At 41.0% G+C, this 22,606-nt stretch overlaps 1 protein-coding gene across 8 annotated transcripts in view; it reads left to right on the top strand.

Annotated features, from left to right (window-relative positions):
- Positions 1-22,606, top strand: part of KIAA0319 — a 94,375-nt gene that overhangs the window by 64,018 nt on the left and 7,751 nt on the right. For 7 of the 8 annotated variants that reach the window (XM_001915673.5, XM_023624526.2, XM_070244146.1 and 4 more), the window contains 10 exons: positions 502-730; positions 3,435-3,558; positions 5,578-5,710; positions 6,748-6,896; positions 9,336-9,487; positions 11,112-11,250; positions 11,978-12,137; positions 16,142-16,284; positions 20,234-20,356; positions 21,601-21,691. In XM_001915673.5, the coding sequence (XP_001915708.2) occupies positions 502-730; positions 3,435-3,558; positions 5,578-5,710; positions 6,748-6,896; positions 9,336-9,487; positions 11,112-11,250; positions 11,978-12,137; positions 16,142-16,284; positions 20,234-20,356; positions 21,601-21,691 (1,443 nt within the window). Of the gene's footprint in view, positions 1-501; positions 735-3,434; positions 3,559-5,577; positions 5,711-6,747; positions 6,897-9,335; positions 9,488-11,111; positions 11,251-11,977; positions 12,138-16,141; positions 16,285-20,233; positions 20,357-21,600; positions 21,692-22,606 lie in introns of all 8 variants that reach the window. The other variant, XM_070244145.1, reaches the window with a different exon arrangement.

Genomic DNA, 22,606 nt, shown 5'->3' with positions numbered 1-22,606 from the left:
AAGGTAAAACTCTAGGGCTGGCCCGGTGGCGCAGTGGTTAAGTTCCCACATTCCGCTTCTCGGCGGCCTGGGGTTCGCCGGTTTGGATCCCAGGTGCGGACATGGCACTGTTTGGCATACCATGCTGTGGTAGGCGTCCCACGTATAAAGTAGAGGAAGATGGGCACGGATGTTAGCTCAGGGCCAGTCTTCCTCAGCAAAAAGAGGAGGACTGGCAGTAGTTAGCTCAGGGCTAATCTTCCTCAAAAAAAAAAAAAATTTAAAAAAAAGATAAAACTCTATCATGTGACTATATTGCTAGCTAAAAACAAACAAACCAACAGCAACAAATAAAAATAATATCCTCAGGTCTCTGTTCTTTTCTCAGCTTCCTACCCAAATTTCTCTTTACACCTGTTCTAAATTGTTCTGAGAAATGTGGGCAGACTTAAGGCAAATTGACCACCTGTCCTAAGATTTGGCATGTTTTTGCAGAGTAATGCCTTCCTCTCCTTTTTGTAGATTGACTGTTACAGACTCAGATGGAGCCAGTAACTCCACAATTGCAGCCCTAATAGTCAACAGTGCTGTGGACCATCCACCAGTTGCCAATGCGGGACCAAATCAGACCATAACTTTGCCCCAAAACTCCATCACTCTGAATGGAAACCAGAGCAGTGATGATCACCAGATTGTCCTCTATGAGTGGTCCCTGGGCCCCGGGAGTGAGAGCAAAGAGGTGGCCATGCAGGCAAGTTCTCCATCCTGCCTTCGGACTTTTGTCTCTGTCTATCTGCCTGTCTCTCCTTCCATCCATCTGTCCATCCATCCATCTATCCACACATCTATCTATCTATCAAGTATTAATTGGTGGGGGATAGTTGAATTCAGAAAATATGTTTTATAAAGTTGCCTGATATATCACAATTGTTAGAAGAGCTCCTAAACTCACAATCTTCCAGTTGACATCACTGCCCCTCACCCACTCTGTCTAAGCACAGAGTAGTAGCTAAGTGGGTCCTGTGTTGACAACTTAGCCTTGAGGTTAGTTTGGGAAAACTCTGACCCAACATTGTTACAGAAATATTATTTTAGTGTTAGGAGAAACCTTAGAAATAATCTAATCTAAACCTCATTATCAGAAAATTCTTCCTTATTTTGTTTCTCCTATTTTTAGAAACTCTGTCCTGTCTTTTCTGTATCCAGTGGTCTCTTTTTAAGAGCTTTTTGTATTCAACTTTTGATTTGTTCAAGTGTTAAATATATTTGTGTAAAGACATAATAACCTTGGAAATTTGCTGTGTGTGTGAGCTGTTTGCTTATTCTTCTCTTGGGGATGGCCAGAACTATTTGTTTTTGTTGCTAACCAGCTTGATATTTTTGCAGTTATGTTATTATTTGAGAGTTTAGTGGAAAAAAAAAAAGGACCTTACATTGCCACCCTTCTCTTCTCCTTCAAACTTCATCTCACCAGTCCAAGATAAATTTCTCATTAGTATTTATGATGAAATCAGACATTCCATGAAAACTTATCTCCTTTACTTTCTGATGTTTCTGAAAAGTATTTTACAATTATGATGAATTAAAAATGCCTCATTGTGTTTATGGAGCTTGAAAGAGCTGTGAGTCCTCTAGATGTCCTCGAAGAGCTCTAGGTGTAGTGTCCCTCCCTGCCTAAGGGTTGCGGCAAGGGCTATGTTTTCTTCTGTTATATTAATAATTCTGATTCCGAGGGGTTTAGATACAACACAGGAAGAGGGGATGTTTTGTATTTCCTTGGTTAAAAAATATTCCAAATTTTCTTTCCCTTAATTATTGAGAGTTATGTGTCCAAAGATGTGCTCCAGATTTCATCCATGTCTAATTGACACGTATCCAAAGGAAGTCACTCGTGCTGGGCCACAGGGCTAGCCTTGCTGCTCTCCACACTTGCCTATCTGCTGCAGATGCTCTAAGGTTATCCACAGTCACGATGGTATTGACTTGTGATTGATTGATCAAGATGTCAAAAGGGCTGATGCTTTTGATTAACTGGGGCCATCACAAAGATGAGCTCTGTAAACTAGACCTTTTACGTTAGTCTAAAAATTGTGCAAGGCCGCCTTCTGAGGTTGTGCTCCTTACTGGGGAAGGTCACGGAAGCCTGTGCGCTTAAACCAGAAACATATGGCTGCTTCGGGGTGCTCAGTGAAAGGTGTCAGTCTGTTCAGTTCCCATCTGCTGCAACGTTCCTTTTTATTGTGCGCATGAGCATTCATGTAACCGTATTAATTTTGAGCCAACTAATAGGAACTAATACTTTCTCTATAGAACTTTTCAGAAAATAAGTGCTGTGCTCTATTTAGTTAAAGTAGGTAAAAGCACTTTTTAAAAAGTTCTTAAAAGTATGCATTTCAAATTTCAGAAGTTCCCCTTGTTATAACACAATTGATTTCCTATCAGTTTTCTTTTTCCATTAAAATCTTTAAAAAATACATGCGGATACATTTATCTTTAGACAATTTGGGGATCTGTAAAAGTAGACAAATTATAATAGGACTTAAAATTAAAAATTCTTTTCATGATGCCATGAACTTCAAACATAGGCAAGAATTGGAAATGTTACCTACAACACAGCAGCAACAAAATGAAAGCGTATTAACCTGGAGGCAACAAGTAGTTAGCTATTATATACTCAACTGAAAAAATGCCTCATTGAAAAATTTATTTTTGATTATAAGAGTAATACATGAATTGCTTCTTGTGGTAAAAAAAAAAGTTCAAATAAATCCTGATAAAGTAAAAATACACCTAGACTTCACCCAAGTCCCTAAATACACCTTGACGTCCCCTTGTTGGAGATAATCACTTTTCTCAGTTTAATGTGTGTACTTCTGGAATCTTTTCTTTGTGTTTATATGTGCGTATGTGTGCATGTAGCAATATCCATCACACTGTCTGCATTGTTCCGTGACTTTCTTTTTTTGCTTCATAATATGTCTTTGACGTCTTTCCATTTTATTATTTATAAATCTACGTTATTCTTTTAAATTAGCATCCCATTGTGTATTGGGGTGGGTTTGGCCATTCCTCTGTTGATGAACATTTAGATTGTTTTCATTTTTTGCTATTTCAGGCAATGCTTCAGTCAGCATCCATGTGCACATCCTCCTTGTGCACATGGGCATTTCTCTAGTGTAGATACTAAGAATTGCTGAGTTGAAGAGTGTACTCATTTAACAGTTGAGTGGATGTTGCCAGACTGCTTTCTAAGAAGTCTGTGTTAATTTATACTCCTTCAATAGTCTATGAGGACACACAGTGAACTTTAGATCATATTTCCTGGGGCACACACATTTCTTTTTCAAGCAGGGTCTTTATTTTTAGTAAAATTGTTAGTTTTTCATTATGTCATACTAATTACTTCTGCTTCTTTAATATTTTTTCTTTTCTTTCTCATTTTTGCTATTACTTAGGGAGTAGAGACACCATACCTTCATTTGTCTGCAATGCAGGAAGGAGATTATACGTTTCAGCTGATGGTGACAGATTCTTCTAGGCAACAATCCACTGCTGTGGTCACTGTGATTGTCCAGCCTGGTAGGTGAGATGGAAAAGGGATTTGGCCCCAGAGATTAAAGCTGAAATGACACCTGGGCTTCTGGGCTTCAGCTAGGCCAAATATGGTGCAAATTCTCTAAATCTGAACTATTGAGAAATCAGGGCTCCACGAGCTGAATCTTAATATAAAGCCAATTTTCTTTTGCAGTTCTGAATCACGTCTTGACTGTGTTTCTAAACCAGGGTATGAAAGACAAACTGAGAGCCATCCTCAGAGTCACTTTTGAGCTTTTATGCCGTGTCCCACTCTGCTGAAGGGCTCCAGAGGATTCCTGAAGAGGCTGCTAGTTATGTGTGGCTTGGTACTCAGATGGCTGTGCCAGATGTGGGGGAATTGACTACAGTTCAGTTCAAAGTCCATTAATGTTTTTATGAAAACCCAGGACTCTGCTTTCCTCCAGATTTAAATAACCTTAAGAGTAGTTAGGCTTTTGCTTGACAATGGTCTTAGCTTTAGAACTGTTCTGGAAGATGCCTGCTAGTCCCAGAAACTGTCCAGTGTCCTGGCAACTGAGAATCTACTCAACTTAGAGACAGTGCATTTGTTTTTTCATTGATTTATTAGCTAATATGTAATATGTGCTATTAGTTAGACCCTGGGGATATGGAATGAAAGAAGATGGACTTGGCTTCTGCCCTCACAGGACTCATGAGCCAGTACACATAAAACCACATGATCAGTGCTTTTCTAGGGGAAGGACAGGGTACCAGGGGAGCCCACAGAGAGGGCACCTACCTGGGCTTGAGGTGTCTGCAAAGAGCTCTTACATGAACTAAGGGTTGAAGCATGAGTTGCAGTTAGCCAGGTAAAGAGGGTGAAGGGTGGGGAGTGAAGGACAAGAGGAAGAGTTTTTAGGCAGTGGGAACAGTATGCGTGAAGGCCATGGGATGAAAGAGAGCCTGGTAGTTCAAAGAACTAAAAGGAATTTAGTGTGACTGGAGGGAGAGAAAGAGGTGAGGATATGGGATTGTGAGGGGCAGGGATCAGAATGACAACAGGTGATCTGGAGAGAGAGGCAGGGGCTCTCTGTCACTGGCTTTGTAAATTATGTTCATGAAAATATTTTATCCTAAGGGCAATGGGAAACCGCTGAGCTTTACTGAGTAGGACAGTGAGGCTGGGACCTGCTCCAGACATTGAGTAATGGCTGCCTCAGTTTTTGACTACATGACTTTTTTTAACAGAAATTTTCTTATTTATATCAATGGTAATATCAGTGATACTATTATATATTATTATATTATATATAATACAGATATTCCCTTAAAATCTGCACTTATGTTGTTTACACTCACTGTATTATAAATATTATTATATTATATCTTTTGCTTTTGTTCAGCATTTAACCAAAGTGTTTTGAGCATTTGTTATTTATCAGGTACTGTGTTCGGCACTGGGGCTACAAAGGCAAAAGAAAGTGAGCCCTATCTAACAAAGTAGGTTTTTTTACGTTGACATCAACTTCCTTCCTGCCTGCCTTCCTACCTGCCCCCTCCTCATCTCCCCCTGTCCTTCCTCCTTCACTTCTCCCATCCTTCTCCCCTCCCCCTTCTCTTTCTTTCTCTCTTCTCCCGTCCTTCTCCCCTCCCCTTCTCTTTCTCTCTTCTCCCATCCTTCTTCCCTTTCCTTCTCTTTCTTTCTCTCTTCTCCCATCCTTCTTTCCTTTCCTTCTCTCTGTTGCAGAAAGAAGAGTCTTGTGAGACATAAAAACTAGATGACATCTCAATTGACTCTCAAGGTTTTTTAAAGAAACCAAAGCTGTATATATTGGAGAACAGTATTTTTTGCTGCCTGTAACCCCAGTCTCAAACTTAGAATATTTAACTCCTGGGTCAGCTAGGAGACCACAGGGTGTCACCCCAGGATTCCCAAAGGACACTGCATGCTCTAGTAGCTGCCGGCCTGAAAATGAGTAATTTGCTTAAATCAAAAAATAAGGGGATGGCAGACTTAATGCAAGGAGAGAATACTTTTTCACACCATTTCTGTAATTCCAGAAAACAACAGGCCTCCAGTAGCTGTGGCTGGCCCCAGTAAGGAGCTGGTCTTCCCAGTGGAGAGCACTACCCTGGATGGGAGCCGGAGCAGTGATGACCACGGCATTGTTTTCTACCACTGGGAGCATGTCAGGTAGTTCATCTTGTTACCGAGCTGCTGGGTTCACACCCATGGCTGAATGCTGATGTTACCCCTTCTCTGGAGGGACTAAATTAAACCATCAACTTGGGCTTGTTGAAAAGTCAGGACTTAAGCATGTTTCTAGAAGTAGCAGGGCTCTATTGATTGAAGAATATGTCAAGTGGGGATGGACACCATAGACGTTCAGTGGCAGTGCAGAGAGGTGGAGCTGGGGCAGGTGGACAGAGCAGTCTTGGTGTCAGGTGAGCTTCATGAGGTGCCGGAAACCTGGATGTGGTCCTCATGAGGCCTCTTGTCTACACTCACTCAAACCATCTGCAGTGAGTGTAGACAACATAAGTGCAGATTTTAAGGGAATACCTGTGTTATCTAAAGTTTTCTGTGCTTTACATGCTTAATCTCATAGACTCGTATATCAATTATTAAGAGGTAAAGAATACTATTCCCATTTAAACGTAAAGAAGTTGAGGCTTGCAGAGACTAGGGAGATCACCGGTCTATAGTTGCCCAGAAAGTAAGAGAAAGAGCTGGGACTCAAACCTGGGTCTTTCTGATTGTGAAGCCCACAACCTTAATGACTACACTGTAATTCCTGTCTTAGGAGATGGCTATCTGGCTCATTCCCTCCTCCTCCATCCTCTCCCAAAGGATAGATGAGGATTTAACCTAATTTTATTCAAAGAAGAAATAGGAGTAGTTCCTAAGGCTCCGTTTTCCAACGATAGATCATTTTACCGACAGCTCAATTCAAAAAAAAAAAAAAAAAATCCTCTTCTTAGGAATTTAGCAGGCTTCGTCTGAAATAGGCTTTACCTTATGACTTATGCTAAACTAATGTTATCTTAGAATTCTCTAGATGGTATATATTATAGCTGTAAAATTAATGAATAAAAAGCTATCTTAGAATTCTGTAATTGGTTTCTATTATAGCTGTAAAAAGAAGCATTTACAAGGACACAAATATCATGCCTGCCATGATCAGAATCCCATGCCCCCTGCTTTTTGTTAATCACCTTCCTGTTTTATAGAGGCCCCAGTGCAGTGGAGATGGAAAATGCTGACAAAGCTGTAGCCACTGTAACTGGTCTGCAGGTGGGTACCTACCACTTCCGTTTAACAGTGAAAGACCAGCAGGGACTGAGCAGCACCACCACCCTCACCGTGGCTGTGAAGAAGGGTGAGTTGTAGTGCTTTGGTGGTGGATCTGCTCGTGGAGGGCGTCTGGGTTCATTCTGCTTTTCAGTCTTATAGGACCCTAAGCCAGGCCAAGATGATTCAGAAATGTTGGTGTTACTTACTTATTCATAGCCGATGCAGGACTCTGCTTGGCCAAGAAAAGCCGTTCTTCCATCCACGTTAGCTGTTTTCCAATCTCCCTCTGCAAGGAAATAGCGTTTCCTTTATGTTTGTGGAGTGTATCTTCCAGTGGCTTCCCTCTTCTTCTGTGACTATTGGCAATTAAAGATCCATGACCAAGTGACACCATTATGCTTTGCTTCCTCTCTTCCTTGGGAATCTAAGAGCAGAGATGTTTTCAAGTTCCGTGTTGTCTCTTAATGTGAAATTTGTGGTCCACTCTCGTGCTGTCCTGCTTTGGGTCTGTCTCTTTGTCTTCGTTTTCCCTGTGACTGTGAGCTGCTTGGGGACCTTGTTTCAGACATTTCTGTATCCTGATGTGGCACAGTGCTAGACGCATGGCAATCATGAATGTTGGTTACTTGAATGAATGAAAGCATGCAGGATTACGATGTGTTGAAGCTCACAGGTCTAAAAGAGCACAGCTGATGGGAAAATTCAAGTATTGTGGATTGGCAAGAGCATGGGTGCACTGGGGAGAGCAGCTGGACCTGAGGCAGAAGCTCAGCCATGAAGGGTTGTCTGTCATGTGTTATGCTGAGGAGCTTGGGAGGTGGGAGAGGCTGAAGCAATTTTATCAGCAAATTGACATAGATTTGGATTTTTTCAAACGTTTTATTGTTGAAAATTTCAACCATATTATAAAAGTAGAGAGAATAGCTTAATGGGCCATCATGTACCCATCACCCAGCTTCAATAGTTATCAACATTTTGCCAATACTGTTTCAACTATGAGTTCGTATTTTCATTTGTTTTGGTTGGAGTATTTTAGAGCAAACGCCAGCATCAGTCATTTTACCTGAAAGATTTGGATTTTTGAAAAGGTAATGGATTGATGGGAAGAGAGGCTGAAAGCAGAGAAAATGGTTGGAAGGCAACTGCAATAGGCCGGAGAAGTGATGATATGAGCCCCATTTGAGGCCAACACAGGGAGAATAGGGGAAAAAAAGACAGACTGAAAAGATATTTTAGAGCCTGAATTCTCAGGACTTAGTAACTTAATAGATCTGGAGGGAAGAAAGGTGGTGTCTAAGGTGACCCCAAGAATTTGACTTCAGTGTATGGATGGGTGATGGTGTGATTATCTGAACTCGAGTTAACAGAAGAGCAGCAGTAGATTTATGGGAGGGCTTAAATTCAGATTTGGACATATCGAATTTGTGACGATGGAGTATTTGGGCGAGGGACCTGGGAGAACATCACGACTGGAGTTCCAGAGTATGAGGACACAGCATAGAGGGAGTGGCTGTCTTGAGTTCCAGTTTTGAAGCTGGATAGGGTCTAGACGGTGCAGTTTGGAAGCTAGATAGGGTCTGTTTTTTACAGAAGGATTTTTGGGCTTATTCAATTTACTGCCGCTCTATTTCTATGCTTTTTAGCTTTTCTTTATATCCACGATGGAATTACGCCAACTTAACAGCAGATTCTCCCTCTGCTCTGAGTACTCACAAAAAGGGAGTGTAGTGGACAAAATGGAAAAGTTAGTGATGGCACCAGTTGTCTCTGCCCCAGTCTCTAGTGTCTTTTCTCAGGATGAAAGTGGCTAGTGACCGTTGTGATGTCAATTACTCCGTTGGATCAACATTTGACTGTCCTCATCCTATTTTGCAAGGGGTCAAATTGAGTCCTAGATCCTCATCTGAAATAGCATGATTTGCCTCATCACAGCCTTATCTCCAAACTGGGGCTGTGTCTTATTATGGTCTCCCCACCATCTCCCAGTCTGGCTAGATTCTCCCTGGCCCCTCTCTCCTGAGGCTGTTTTATCAGAAATGGCTCATACATTGTTTGTGTATATTAAACACCCAGTCAGACGAGTGAAGATCTAATCATTTTTGACTCAAGTTCTTTATTTTACTTAGGCAAGATTTGGCATTACTTGAGATAAAAATAATACTGTGGCCAGATAGTGTGGACCAGGCAAAATGATCCACAGTCTGTTTTAAACCAAAATATTTTTACTTTCCAGACCCTGAATATAAGTAAAATCATGATTTCTCTTTTTGAAAAGAAAAAAACACGTAATGATATTAGAAAAATTTCCTGTGTATAGGCTGCCAAATTAAAATTAGCTAAGCATAAACAAAGCTTTAAGAAAGTCTATAAATTATGGGTATTTTGAGCAGAAAATAATGCTTTTTGGTTATTTTAAATCTACATATCTGCAAGCTGGAACAGTCATGGGTATTTTATGACATACTTCTATCACCAGTGTTTTAAATCAATCTCTTTGCTTTCATTTTTGCTATATTTGACTTAGAAAATAATAGTCCTCCCAGAGCCCAGGCTGGTGGCAGACATGTTCTTGTGCTTCCCAATAACTCCATTACTTTGGATGGTTCAAGGTCTACTGATGACCATGGAATTGTGTCCTATCTGTGGATCCGGGATGGCCAGAGTCCAGCAGCTGGAGTGAGTACTTGAAGAAAATTGCCCGTGGACCACTTATCATTATGCCTACCTTAGTTCGCTAGGGCTTCCATACAAAATACCACCAACTAGGTGGCCTAAACAAAAGACATTTGTTTTCTCCCAGTTCTGGAGGCTGGGAAGCCCATGAGTAAGGTGCTGGCTGATTTGGTTGCTGGTGAGGACTTTCTTCCTTGCTCGAGGACAGCTGCCTTCTCCCTGTGTCCTCATATGGTGGACAGGGAGAGAGAGCTCTTTGGCGTCTCTTCTTATAAGGGCATTAATCCTGTGGGATCAGGACCCCACTCTTATGACCTCATTTAACCTTAATTACCTCCTAATAGCCCTATCTCAAATACAGTCACGTTGGGGGTTAGGGCTTTAACATACAAACTTGGAGGGGACACCGTTAAGGTCATAGCAACATCTCTGTTATGACCTCATCTCCCCTTCCATGTTCCCTACTAAGGTCTTTATGCTTCTAGGTTTTCTCTGAGGGCTGGAGGCTGGAGGCTGCTGCTGGGTTTGAACAAAAGCTGACATTTTCACTGACCAGACTTTGGATGGGGTAGGGAACCATAGCCTGGAGGGACTTTGAAGCCAAGCCTTCCCAGAGGAATCATTCTGCTCCTCAGCTTCCCCATTGTCTCTATTTTGGTCCAAGTGGAGTCTTTCCTTTTCCTCACATTGTATCAGACAGGTCAACAGGTCAAGGATTGCTATTCCCATTTCACAAGTATAGAAAATGAGATGCAGAGATGGAAAGTGACTTGGCCAAGGTCAGCTAACTCATCCTTAACCAAACCACCTGGACACAGGTTTTTAGCCCCTGGCAGGCATTTTTTTCCCCATTAGATCATTCTGTGTCATAGGCTAAAAATTTGGTACATCTTCATTTCTGCTGTTGCTAAGGACTTGAGAGATGCAAATATACTCTTGAAGATGTACCAAAGGAGTGGTCACAGGGAAGGAAGTGAAAATGCTTTATACTTTCTAAAGTACCTCCAGAGTGAATCCTATTCAGCCAGATGATGGGTTAACTTCTACGTGTAATTATAAGGACTCTCTAATCAGAGCATTTGTCACCTTTTGTTACCACCCTCTGCTGTCAGCTAGTTCAGAGCAGAGGTCTGGGAGGTTCTTCTCTGATTCTTTCGAGCTTCTAGCCCCACAGAGCAGAGACATCTCTCCTCAAGCTCTTGGGTCATTTGAGAAGGCGAGCATGGTATACACTATGAGGGAACCCAAAATGAGAGTATTGTAAAACTGTGTTTGAAAATAAGACCCGGAAAACTCTTCAGAGAGGATGCTTCACCCTCAGGTTCTCCACCCTAATTTCAGTGATTTTCTCACTGTTGGATGAAATTAATAATTTGGTAATTGCTAGAAAGCCGTCGGTAAGCTCAATTCAGGAAGTACTGTCTGAGGAATTCATGCATTCTGGTGCTTACGTGGAACAGACGCCGAGGAGTACTCCTATCTTCAGCTAACCCATCACCCTTGTTCCTCTCCAGCCTGCCCCTTTAAATCACGCATATGTTCAAAAGGTGGGACGCCGAGGTTTGGGATCAACAGAAGCCTAGAATTGGGAGCTGAGTGTTGAATCATGAATCGTGTTATTTCGCAGGATGTCCTGGACGGCTCTGACCGCAGTGCAGCCCTGCAGCTTACCAATCTGGTGGAGGGAGTCTACACTTTCCACTTGCGAGTCACTGACGGGCAGGGGGCCTCAGACACGGACACTGCCACCGTGGAAGTGCGGCCAGGTGCGTGCAGGTTTCTGTGCCCGGGGTAGTGCTGTTGGCCTGTGATCTGGAAGGCCACCTTTGGGGCTCTTTGCGGTTGACAGGTGGAACCCGGTGGGGGAGGTTTCGGGGCTGCTTCAGCTCTTGGCTGGGCCCACTCTGAGGCTTTCTCTGCACTTTGTTGTATAGCCCCAAACAGATCCAGCCTCATAACTCATTGAGGAGAACAGATCCAGCCTCATAACTCATTGAGGAGAACCGGATCTGGCAACAGATTCTCTTTTCACTTTTGTTTTCCTGCCAGAAGACAGGGACCTAATGTGAAGTGGGCACAAGGGCTTCAGTACTGGAAGCGCTGAGGAAGAGCAGCTCCAGTGAGGTGGCCATATTGACGCCAGTGTAAACTAGGATGGGCAGTGCCCACAGCACTCAGAGACTGAGTTCTCTTCCCAGGCCTGGGGAAGCGTGTTAGGTGCCGAAATTTCAAGTTAGCCCAGAGGCCGATTAGGCACACCTGATTATCTTCTGGAAAAAAATGAATAGACAACCACCTGGGATAAAACAAGGAAGAAGTACTCTCAGATAGTGGCCTCTGTGGTGTTTGGAAAAATTTATCTGAGTCCTAAAACCTAAATGTAGACATTACACAGGAGTTATTTGAAACTCTTTAACTCTCATGCAGGCCTTGCTCCTATCTTGTCAAGCCTGTGCCTTCCCAGTGGAAATCCCATACTTTCTCTTTTCCCAGACCCCAGGAAAAGTGGCCTGGTGGAGCTAATCCTGCAGGTTGGCATCGGGCAGCTGACAGAGCAGCAGAAGGACACCCTAGTGAGGCAGCTGGCAGTGCTGCTGAACGTGCTGGACTCGGACATTAAAGTTCAGAAGATTCAGGCCCACTCGGACCTCAGGTATGAGCTGCACACCAACCCAGCACGAAGCTGTTCATTTCCTCCGCTTGTTCTGTACTTTTGGCCACATTTTTATCCCACTCATATACTTTTTTTCTCAAAGGGCAGCAGTAAGGGCAACATCATTCCAGGTCCTTCCTACAATTCTCAGTAAATGTTTGCTGATTGAGAATATTCTGAATGAAGGAGTTAGGGAATATCAGAGGGAGCTAGTTTTTAGCTCTGGTATCTTCAGAGGGCATGCAAATGGTCTGGGGCACACACAGAGGATGTCTCACAGCCAGACTTTGTCAGTGCCCCACGTTCATGAGATTGAGGCTTCTCCCAGTGTGAGAGGATCATTGATTACCATTGCTGTTCTAGGAGTCTATGAGGCTCAACCTCTGCCTTATTTCTCACAACATTTATATATTTAATTGAGTTTTTATTTTTGACCTCTTATCCAATTTATGAATAGTAGGGTGGGATGAGAGGAGAGAGAAAGAAAGAATATGAAGATGAAAACCTACTATTCATGGTAATTCCATTTGCCGGTTGTTGTCAGCTATTCTGTTTAGGTTTATTTTCCAGGTAACTAAAGTTTACTTAGAAAAGTACTAAATTAAAGAAAATTCTAGTTATTTTTTTGGAACGCTTTCTAAAATGGATCACACATTTCCCTTACTTATAAAATATCAAACACTGAACCAAACTCGTGTCTGAAAATCAGCAAAACCAGAAGTTGTTTCTTTGAAAGATCAGCAAAGTTGATAAACCTTTAGCTAAACTGACCAAGAAAAAAAAGAGAGAAGACTCAAATTGCTAAAATCAGGAATGAAAGGGGATATTACTACCGACCTTATAGGATTGAAAAGGATTATACTATGAATAATTGTATGTCACCAAATTAACCTAGGTGAAATGGACAAAATCCTAGAAAGACACAACTATCAAAACTGATGCAAGGAGAAATTAAAAATTTTAATAGACCTATAACAAGTGAAGAGATCAAATCAGTAATCAAAAAATTTCCATTGAAGCCCAGAACCAGATGGCTTCACTAGTGACTTCTACAAAACATTTAAAGATTTAACACCACTTTCACAGACTCCTGCAAAAAATAGAAGAGGAGATGGGCCAGCCCCGTGGCCGAGTGGTTAAGTTCACATGCTCTGCTTCGGCGGCCCTGGGTTTTGCCGGTTTGCATCATGGGCGTGGACGTGGCACTGCTCATTAGCCCACGTTGAGGCAGCATCCAACATACCACAACTGGAAGGACCCACAATTAAAATATACAACTATGTACTCGGGGGATTTGGGGGAAAAAAAAAAGCAGGAAAAAAAAAAGAAGGTTGGCAACCGTTCTTAGCTCAGGTGCCAATCTTTAGGAAAAAAAAAAAAAGAGGAGAGAACACTTCCCAACTCCTTCTATGAGGACAGTTTGATTCTGATGTCAAAACACAGACAAAGATATCACAAGAAAAGAAAACTACAGACCGTTATCTCTTATGAATATAGAAACAAAACTCCTCAAGAAAGTACTATCAAATTGCATCTGACAACGTATATTTTTATTTGGTTGTTTTGTTGAGATGTAATTGTCATATAACATTGTGGAAGTTTAAGGTGTACAACATGTTGATTTGATACATTTATATATTGCAGTATGATTACCACCGTAATTAGCTAACACTTCTTTCATGGCGCATAATTATCATTTCTTTTTTGTGGTGGTAACAATTGCAGTCTAGTTTCTGAGCAGCTTTGAGGTTTATAATACAGTATCGTTGTCTGTCATCGCTATGCTATGCATTAGATCTCCAGGACCTGTTTATTTATCAGTTACAAGGTTGTATACTAAAAGTACATCTCCCTGATTCCCCCACTCCCCAGCCCCTGGTAACCACCATTCTCCTCTGTCTTTACAGTTCAGCTTTTTTAGATCCCACATGTAAGTGAGACCATACAGTATTTGTCTTTCTCTGTCTGGCTTATCTTTCTTAGCATAATGCCCTCAAGGTCCATTCATGTTGTTGCAAATGGTAGGATTTCCTCTTTCTCATGCCTGAATAATATTCCATTGTATCTATGTACCATGTTTTCTTTATCCGTTCATCCATTGATAGACACTTAGGTTGTTTCCATATCTTGGCTATGGTGAGTAATGCTGCAATGAACATGGGAGTGCAGAAATCTCTTCAATATCCTGTTTTCATTTCCTTTGGATATATACCCAGGAGTGGAATTGCTGGATCCATCCAGCAACATATTGAAAGGGTTATACATCATGGCCAAGTGGGATTTATCCCAGAAATGTAAGGGTGAGTCAACATATGAAAATCAGTACATGTAGTAAACCATATTAATAGAAGAAAGGACAAAAACTATATGATCATCTTAATAGACACAGAAACAGCATTTGACAAAATTTTAATGATAAAAACACTTGTTGTAGGTTGAATTGTCTCCCCCCCTAAAAAGACCTTCAAGTCCTAACTGTTAGTACCTTTGAATGTGACCTTATTTGAAAATAGGGTCATTGCAGATGGAATTAGTTAAGATGAGGTCATACTAGAGTAGGGTCCCTTAATCCAATGTGACTGTGTCCTTATAAAAAGAGAAGAGATACAAAGACAGGCACACAGGGAGAATGCCATGTGATAATGGAGGCAGAGATTGGAGCGATGTGTCTAGAAGCCACAGAACACCAAGGATTGCCGGGAACACCAGAAGCTAAGAGAGACAGGGAACAGATTCTCCCCTGGAGCCTTCAGAGAGAGGATGTTCCTCTCAACACTTTGGTTTTGGAATTCTAGCCTCTAGAACTGAGAGAATAAATTTCTGTTGTTTAAGCCACCAGTCTGTGGTACTTTTCTATGGCAACTCTGGGAAATTAATACAGATTTGAATAGAAATTTGTCCAAAGAAAGATTACAAATGACCAATGAGCACATGAAAAGATGTTCAACATCATTAGCTATTAGAGAAATGCAAATCAAAACCATATTGAGATACCACTTCACACTCACTAAGATGGCTATAATCCACAAGACAGGCCATAGCAAATGTTGGCGAGTACGTGGAAAAGTTGGAACACTCATTCATTGCTGGTGGGAATGTGAAACGATGTAGCCACTGTGGAAATAGTTTGGCAGTTTCTCAAAATGCTAAACATAGAGTTACCATATGACCCAGTAATTCTACTCCTAGAATCTACCCAAGAGAAATGATAAATGTGTGTCCACACAAAAACTTTCACATGAACATTCACTGTGGCATTATTCATAGATCCAAAAAGTGGATACAATCCAAGTGTCATCAATTGATGAATGGATAAATATAATGAAATATAGTCATACAATGGAATGTTATTTGGCAATTAAAAGGAAGTATTGATACATGCTACAACTTGGGTAAACTTTGAAGACATTATACTAAGTGAAAGAATCCAGATGCAAAATGCCTCATGTATATTCCATTTGTATCAGTTGTTCACAATAGTCAAATCCATAGAGACAGAAAGTAGATTAGTGGTTGTCAGGAACTCTGGGGCATGGAGAATGGTTGCTAATGGGTAGTATGGAGTTTCTTTTTGAGGTAATGAAAATGTTCTGTAGTTAGATTGTGGTGATGGTTGCACAACTCTGTGAATATACTAAAAGCCACTGAAATTATACACTTTAGAAGGGTGAATTTTATGGTAAGTAAGTTATATCTCAATAAAAAGTTAAAAATAAAGACATATCTGAAAGTTATTCTGTGTATGGTTGTGTCTGTTTGCACACAGAGACACATTGCTCCTTTTATCTGAAGGTCTGTCATCAGCTGCACTCTGGAACTGAACAACCTTTATTGTGACTAGAAACAGATCAATTCCTTGGCCCACAGAACGCACTCTTGTGCCCTTGCCTCAGGGCTGTGGCCATCTACCTTCTCAACTTCACGGGTTAAATGGCTGGATTGGATACATCATGTCAGTCACTGCCTGACCATGTGGCTGTCCTTTCTCATTGTCCCCTCTGCAGCACTGTGATTGTATTTTATGTACAAAGTGGGCCACCTTTCAAGGTCCTCAAGGCTGCTGAAGTAGTCCAAAATCTGCACAGGCGCCTCTCAAAGGAGAAGACTGATTTCTTGCTTTTCAAAGTCTTGAGGATTGACACAGCAGGTATGACCCCCACAGAAATATTCTTTTTTATTTATTTATTTTTTAGAGCTCAAGTAATGTAAACATTTAATTGTATATTCAGACTTGGACACCACTGAGCTAGACATCCCATCAAATTAAGTATAGTGAGAATCTTATGGAAACATAAATAATTACCCACTGAGTTTAAAGTGAAGGATTTCTGAGAAGAGGTGAAATACGATCTGGTTCCAATATGGCAGAACAGTAGGCAGGTCTCATAGACTTTTTTGACTGAGTGGGAATTAAGTTCCATATTTAGTTATCTTTCTATTTAGAAATTAAATATGGGACTTAATTCCTCTGGGGATGTTCCAATGGGATTATTCCGATGGAACTATTCTAAAAGAGTCAGACGAGCTAATCATGGCTACATTTTACTGGCACAGAAAGATCTTCACTTTAGCATCCAGGGACTTGTTTTGCATTTATTTCTCCAGTAGATTTCCTGCAGCACATGTTTGCCAATAGGCTTTGTCACTGAGGGAAACTTGAGAGCAACAACAATCATGGGTCAGTTTTTAAACTATCTTCTCACGTAATGGTCATTGTCAGAAATTTCATATGTAAACCGTCAGAATGGTCTTAAAGACAGATAAGTAGCATTGGCTGGAAAAGCTGTGTTTATATAATTTGTTTCCCTTTGACATCATGTCTTAGGTTGTGGTGATGGTGTTATGTAGACTGTGGAAAATTGAAGAGAGTTTGTAAGTCCTTCTGTTGTGCCTCATTTCTTAGCCCCTTGCTTGCCACCCCTTCATGGCACCAAATGTGGAAATGTGGTCTTTGTCCAAGGTCTCTGTCCCCAGCTTATGAGGAGCATGAATTTCTTATGATCTGAAAGTGGTAATTTCTACAGACACTGAGGAATATGAGAGTTACAAGGAACATGATAATGTTTGGGTAGTAAAATTTAATTTGTTTCAGATGTATATCTACCCACACTTGACTTTCTCGACTATAATATGGAGTAACTTAATTTTTTTATGAGTTCATAATAGTTTACATCATTGTGACATTTCAGTTGTAGATTATTTCTTGTCTGTTGCCACATAAGTGCTCCCCTTCACCCCCTGTGCCCACCCTCCAGCCCCCTTCCCCTGGTAACCACTGAACTGTTTCCTTTGTCCATGTGTTTGTTTATATTCCACATATGAGTGAAATCATCTGCTGTGTGTCTTTCCCAGTCTGGCTTATTTCGCTTGGCATAATTCCCTCCAGGTCCATCCATGTTGTTGCAAATGGGATGATTTTGTCTTTTTTATGGCTGAGTAGTATTCCATTGTATCTATATACCACATCTTCTTTATCCAATGATCAGTTGATGGGCACTTGGATTGTTTCCATGTCTTGGCTATTGTGAATAGTGCTGCAATGAACTTAGGGGTGCATATGTTGTTTTGGATTGTTGATTTCAAGTTGTTTGGGTAGACACCCAGTAGTGGGATAGCTGGGTCATATGGTAGTTCTATTTTTAGTTTTTTGAGGAATCTCCTTACTGTTTTCCATAGTGGCTGCACCAGTTTGCATTCCCATCAGCAGTGTATGAGGGTTCCCTTTTCTCCACACCCTCTCCAACATTTGTTATTTTTAGTCTTAGTGATTATAGCCATTTTAACAGGTGTGAGGTGGAAATGCACAGGTTTTGCATTTCCCTGTTGATTAGTGATGTTGAACATCTTTTCATGTGTCTATTGGCCATCTGTATATCTTCTTTGGAAAAATGTACACATCCTCTGCCCATTTTTTGATGGGGCTGTTTGTTTTTTTGTTGTTCAGTTATGTGAGTTCCTTATTTATTATGGATATTAACCTCTTATCAGATATATGATTTGCAAAAATTTTCTCCCAATTGGTAAGTGGTCTTTTTGTTTTGATCCTAGTTTCCTTGACTTTGTAAAGGTTCTTTAGTCTGATGAAGTTGTTTATTTTTTCTTTTGTTTCCCTTGTCTGAGAAGACATGGTATTCAAAAAGATCCTTTTTTGTTCGATGTCAGCGGGTGTACTACCTATATTATCTTCCAGGAGTTTTATGGTTTCAGGACTTATCTTCAAGTCTTTGATCCATTTTGAGTTTATTTTTGTGTATGGTGTGAGATAATGATCTACTTTCATTCTTTTGCATGTGGCTGTCCAGATTTCTCAACACCATTTATTAAAGAGACTGTCTTTTCTCCATTGTATGTTCTGGGCACCTTTGTCAAAGATTAGCTGTCTGTAGATGTGCGGTTTTATTTCGGGGCTTTCAGTTCTGTTCCATTGAACTGTGTGTCTGTTTTTGTACCAGTACCATGCTGTTTTGATTACTATGGCTTTGAGGTACATTTTGAAGTCAGAGATTGTGGTGCTTCCAGCTTTGTTCTTTTTTCTCAGGATTGCTTTAGCAATTCGGAGTCTTTGGTTGTCCCATATGAATTTTAGGATTCTTCGCTCTATTTCTGTGAAGAATGTCATTGGGATTCTGATTGGGATTGCATTGAATCTGTAGATTGCTTTGGGTAGTATGGATGCTTTAACTATGTTTATTCTTCCAACCCATGTGCATGGAATCTCTTTCCATCTCTTTATGTCATCTTCTATTTCTTTGAGTAATGTCTTATAGTTTTCATTTGTAAGTCCTTTACCTCCTTGGTTAAATTTATTCCTAGATGTTATATTCTTTTAGTTGCGGTTGTAAATGGAATTGTATTTTTGAGTTCTCTTTCTCTAAATTCGTTATTAGAGTATAGAAATGCAACTGATTTTTGTAAGTTAATTTTGTACCCTGGAACTTTTCTGTAGTTGTTAATTATTTCTAATAGTTTTCTGATGGATTCTTTAGGGTTTTCTATATATAAGATCATGTTGTCTGCAAACAATGAGAGTTTCACTTCTTCACTCCCTATTTAGATCCCTTTTATTCCTTTCTCTTGCCTAATTGTTCTGGCCAAAACCTGTAACAGAGTAACTTAATTTTTTTTTTTAAAGATTGGCACCTGAGCTAACAACTGTTGGCAATCTTTTTTTTTTTTTTTTCCCTTCTTTTTCTCCCCAAAGCCTCCCAGTACATAGTTGTGTATTCTAGTTGTGAGTGCCTCTGGTTGTGCTATGTGGGATGCTGCCTCAGCTGGCCTGATGAGCAGTGCCCTGTCTGTGCCCAGGCTTTGAACCGGTGAAACCCTGGGCTGCCAAAGTGGAGTGTGCAAACTTAACCACTCGGCCATGGGGCCAGCCCCGAGTAACTTAATTTTTTTAATAACTCCTTTTTTCTAGCTACAAAAATAATATTTATTTGTTGTAGGAAATTTGGAATATCTATAAAGGCAAAAAAATTAAAATTATCCTCTATTCTAGAGTCTAGAATTCCCACCCTGCAAAGATAACTTTTGTTAATATTTTGATATGTTTCCTTCTAGTTTCCCCATCTCTAGAAACATTTACTACAATCAGGATAATTTGACATATATTTTTAATTTGCTTTTTGGCTTCAAATCATATTATGATCATTTTCTCAAATCTTTCAAAATTTATCCCTCAGTAAGATACTTAGGGCTGCATGGTACTCCATCCTGGACATGTTCCACAACTTAGGCAACCAGTTCTCTACTCATGGACTTTAAGGTTGATTTTAAATAGTGCTACAGTGTAGAGAAATCTTTGTCCATATCCCCAATTATTTTCACTGGATAAATTCTAAGAATTCTTTCTTCGGCCAGAGGGTGCTACATTTTTGCTCCCTTTTTAAGGCTTTTGTTACGTGGTGCATTTTGATGCTTCCTGATGAGACTGTCAGTACTGAGACACGATCCCTGGAACCCTGGTCCACACCATAAGAGGCTCTTGACTCAACAAGATGCATCTATTCAGGGCCTATGCTATGAAAATGCACAAGCTGGAGCCGGGGATTCCCCTTTCCTCCGTGGTAACCTCAGCCTCGCTCGCTTCCTTGCAGGTTGCCTTCTGAAGTGTTCTGGCCACGGTCACTGTGACCCCATCACCAAGCGCTGCATCTGCTCTCAGTTGTGGATGGAGAACCTGATCCAGCGCTATATCCGGGATGGCGAGAGCAACTGTGGTGAGTCCTGGCGTGGCGGTGGCATGAGCTTTAAGACGACTCATTCTGAAATTTCCGAAATGCCTGCCTAGCTTTGCAGCTGTAAACATTCAACCCTTTTCTCACCTGAAGCCAAGTGAACCAACTCACTTGGTAGTGAGTTAAGATCCTCCCACAATTCTGGGGCTGTGTTTAAGGCTTTTCTGTAAAACTTCCTGATGAGGAAATTCAATTTGGCAGAGCAGATTTGGCTAACCATGGCTGGCATTGCTAAGAAAGTTCTTTGGGCCATGTGGGCTGGGTCTAGGTTGCACCTGCCTTGGCGTGGGCTCTGCGTGGCCTTCTGAGGAAGTGGCCCCTGTGAGGACCTGCTGGAATCAGATCAACACAAGAATTGGCTCACTCTTCCAGGCTGTCTGCCCAAGCGAGCACCAGAAATGGGAGCCACCACCTCAGCTGGCCAAGCCGGTGCCCTTAGGTCTCTTCTGGGGAGGAAACTATTTCAATGCCCGTCTGTTTGTAAGAGTAAATTTGTTGTCTTGGGGATCCAGATGGACATAATTGGCAGAAAGAATTGTAAGAACTGATTGCCAAATTATGTTCCCACTCACTACCATATAAAAATGTGAAGATAACCAGCCCTTAGATCATTATTCCAGGGAGCGTGTATAACATTTAATAGAGTTAAACCTTGTGTCTTTGCTCCCTGGGTGTCTCTGTTCCTGAATTGCTGTTGCAAAGCTTTTCCCACTGGATTTCTGCAAGGATGTGGAAGGAATGAAGATCAGGTAGCTTCTGAATTGCCGTCTGGCTCTGTGAAAAGCATCTTCATATCATAGGCAGCCATAAAAATACTTTATTTACCTTATTAAAATCAAGCCAGAACTATTTTGGGCAGGAAGGTTGTGATTTTTGTGATTCTGGATCAAATATTTTGATGTGCCATTCGTGGGTGTTTCAGAGGCATTACTTCCTAAGTGATTAATTTTAGTTTTTTCCAACTATTCTGTTCTCAAGTCAGCATGAAATATGTACTCCATGAGGTCCCTGAACCAATTGGACAAAACTAGGGTGCCTTTAGGTTGTTCTTGAATTATGTGTATTTGACCTTGCTTGTCCTCTGCTGCCAGACCGAGGCGGTGTGATCAGCACCACAGATGGCCTTTGCTTATAATTACAGGACTCAAAATATGGGTTGCGAATCATTGACATAAACTTGTTTTGCAAGTAGTATGTAACCATGTCCACCTGGTTTTCTTTTTCAGAGTGGAGCGTATTCTATGTGACAGTGCTGGCTCTCACTCTCGTAGTGCTCACTGGGGGTTTAACTTGGCTTTGCGTCTGCTGCTGCAAGAGGTACCTGGTGTGCTTGCTTATTTACTTCCTTGAAATCAAGACACATCATTAAATGGGATATGACAGCGTTAGTGGCTTTTGCTTGGGTTTGTTAAACTGCTGAACTGTTTGACAATCACTCTTTTTATGAAGACAAACTAGACTTTAAAAGGACTTTATCCTAATACTGATGTATGACATATAGGAAAGTTAAGAGAGTAAATCCTAAGAGTTCTATCACAAGGGGAACATTTTTTTCCTTTTTTCCTTTCTTTTATTTTTATTGTATCCAGGTGAGAAGATGGATGTTAGCTGAACCTATTGTGGTAATCATTTCACAATATATGTAAATCAAATTATCATGCTGTACATCTTAAACTTATACAGTGATGAATATCAATTATTTCTTAATTGATAAATTAAGGGGGGGAAGTACTTTATAGTGCATTCTTCCCCACACAGCATATGTGCCTAGGGAAATAGAATAATACTCGAGGCAGCTTTTTCTCATTACAGTGCTCATATTTTCTAGAAGGTTCAATGATTCAGTATCAAATCTAGTGTTACTTTCTACGAGTCTCACATTATGTTCACTCGAACAATAAGTGGCCTGACTGGTCCACCCTCAGTGAGAAAGGAACGCTGATACCAGTTGTAGATTTTGAGTATTTGACCTGTGTGAGGCAACATCGAATCTTCCTGAATTCTGTTTAATAAATGTGAATCTTTAAGCCAGGTGATACCATCACCAAAGAGAGGTTTTGCTTTAGGTTTTCCCTTCTTCCTTTTTCCGTGGAGCTGACCTGTGAGAGGCCCCAGAGGTGCCCCATTGTCGGAATCTTCCAGAACTCTGTGCCCAACCCTCTGTGAGGAGATTCGTGGGGATACTGATTAATCTCTTGAAATCCTTAGAAGACAGCATTGGGTCCACTTATG

The sequence above is a fragment of the Equus caballus genome, chromosome 20 (assembly GCF_041296265.1).
Source record: "Equus caballus isolate H_3958 breed thoroughbred chromosome 20, TB-T2T, whole genome shotgun sequence".
Classification (NCBI taxonomy): Eukaryota; Metazoa; Chordata; class Mammalia; order Perissodactyla; family Equidae; genus Equus; species Equus caballus.
The sequence above is the reverse complement of the archived record's forward strand: the minus strand, read 5'-3'. Positions and strand labels throughout refer to the sequence as shown.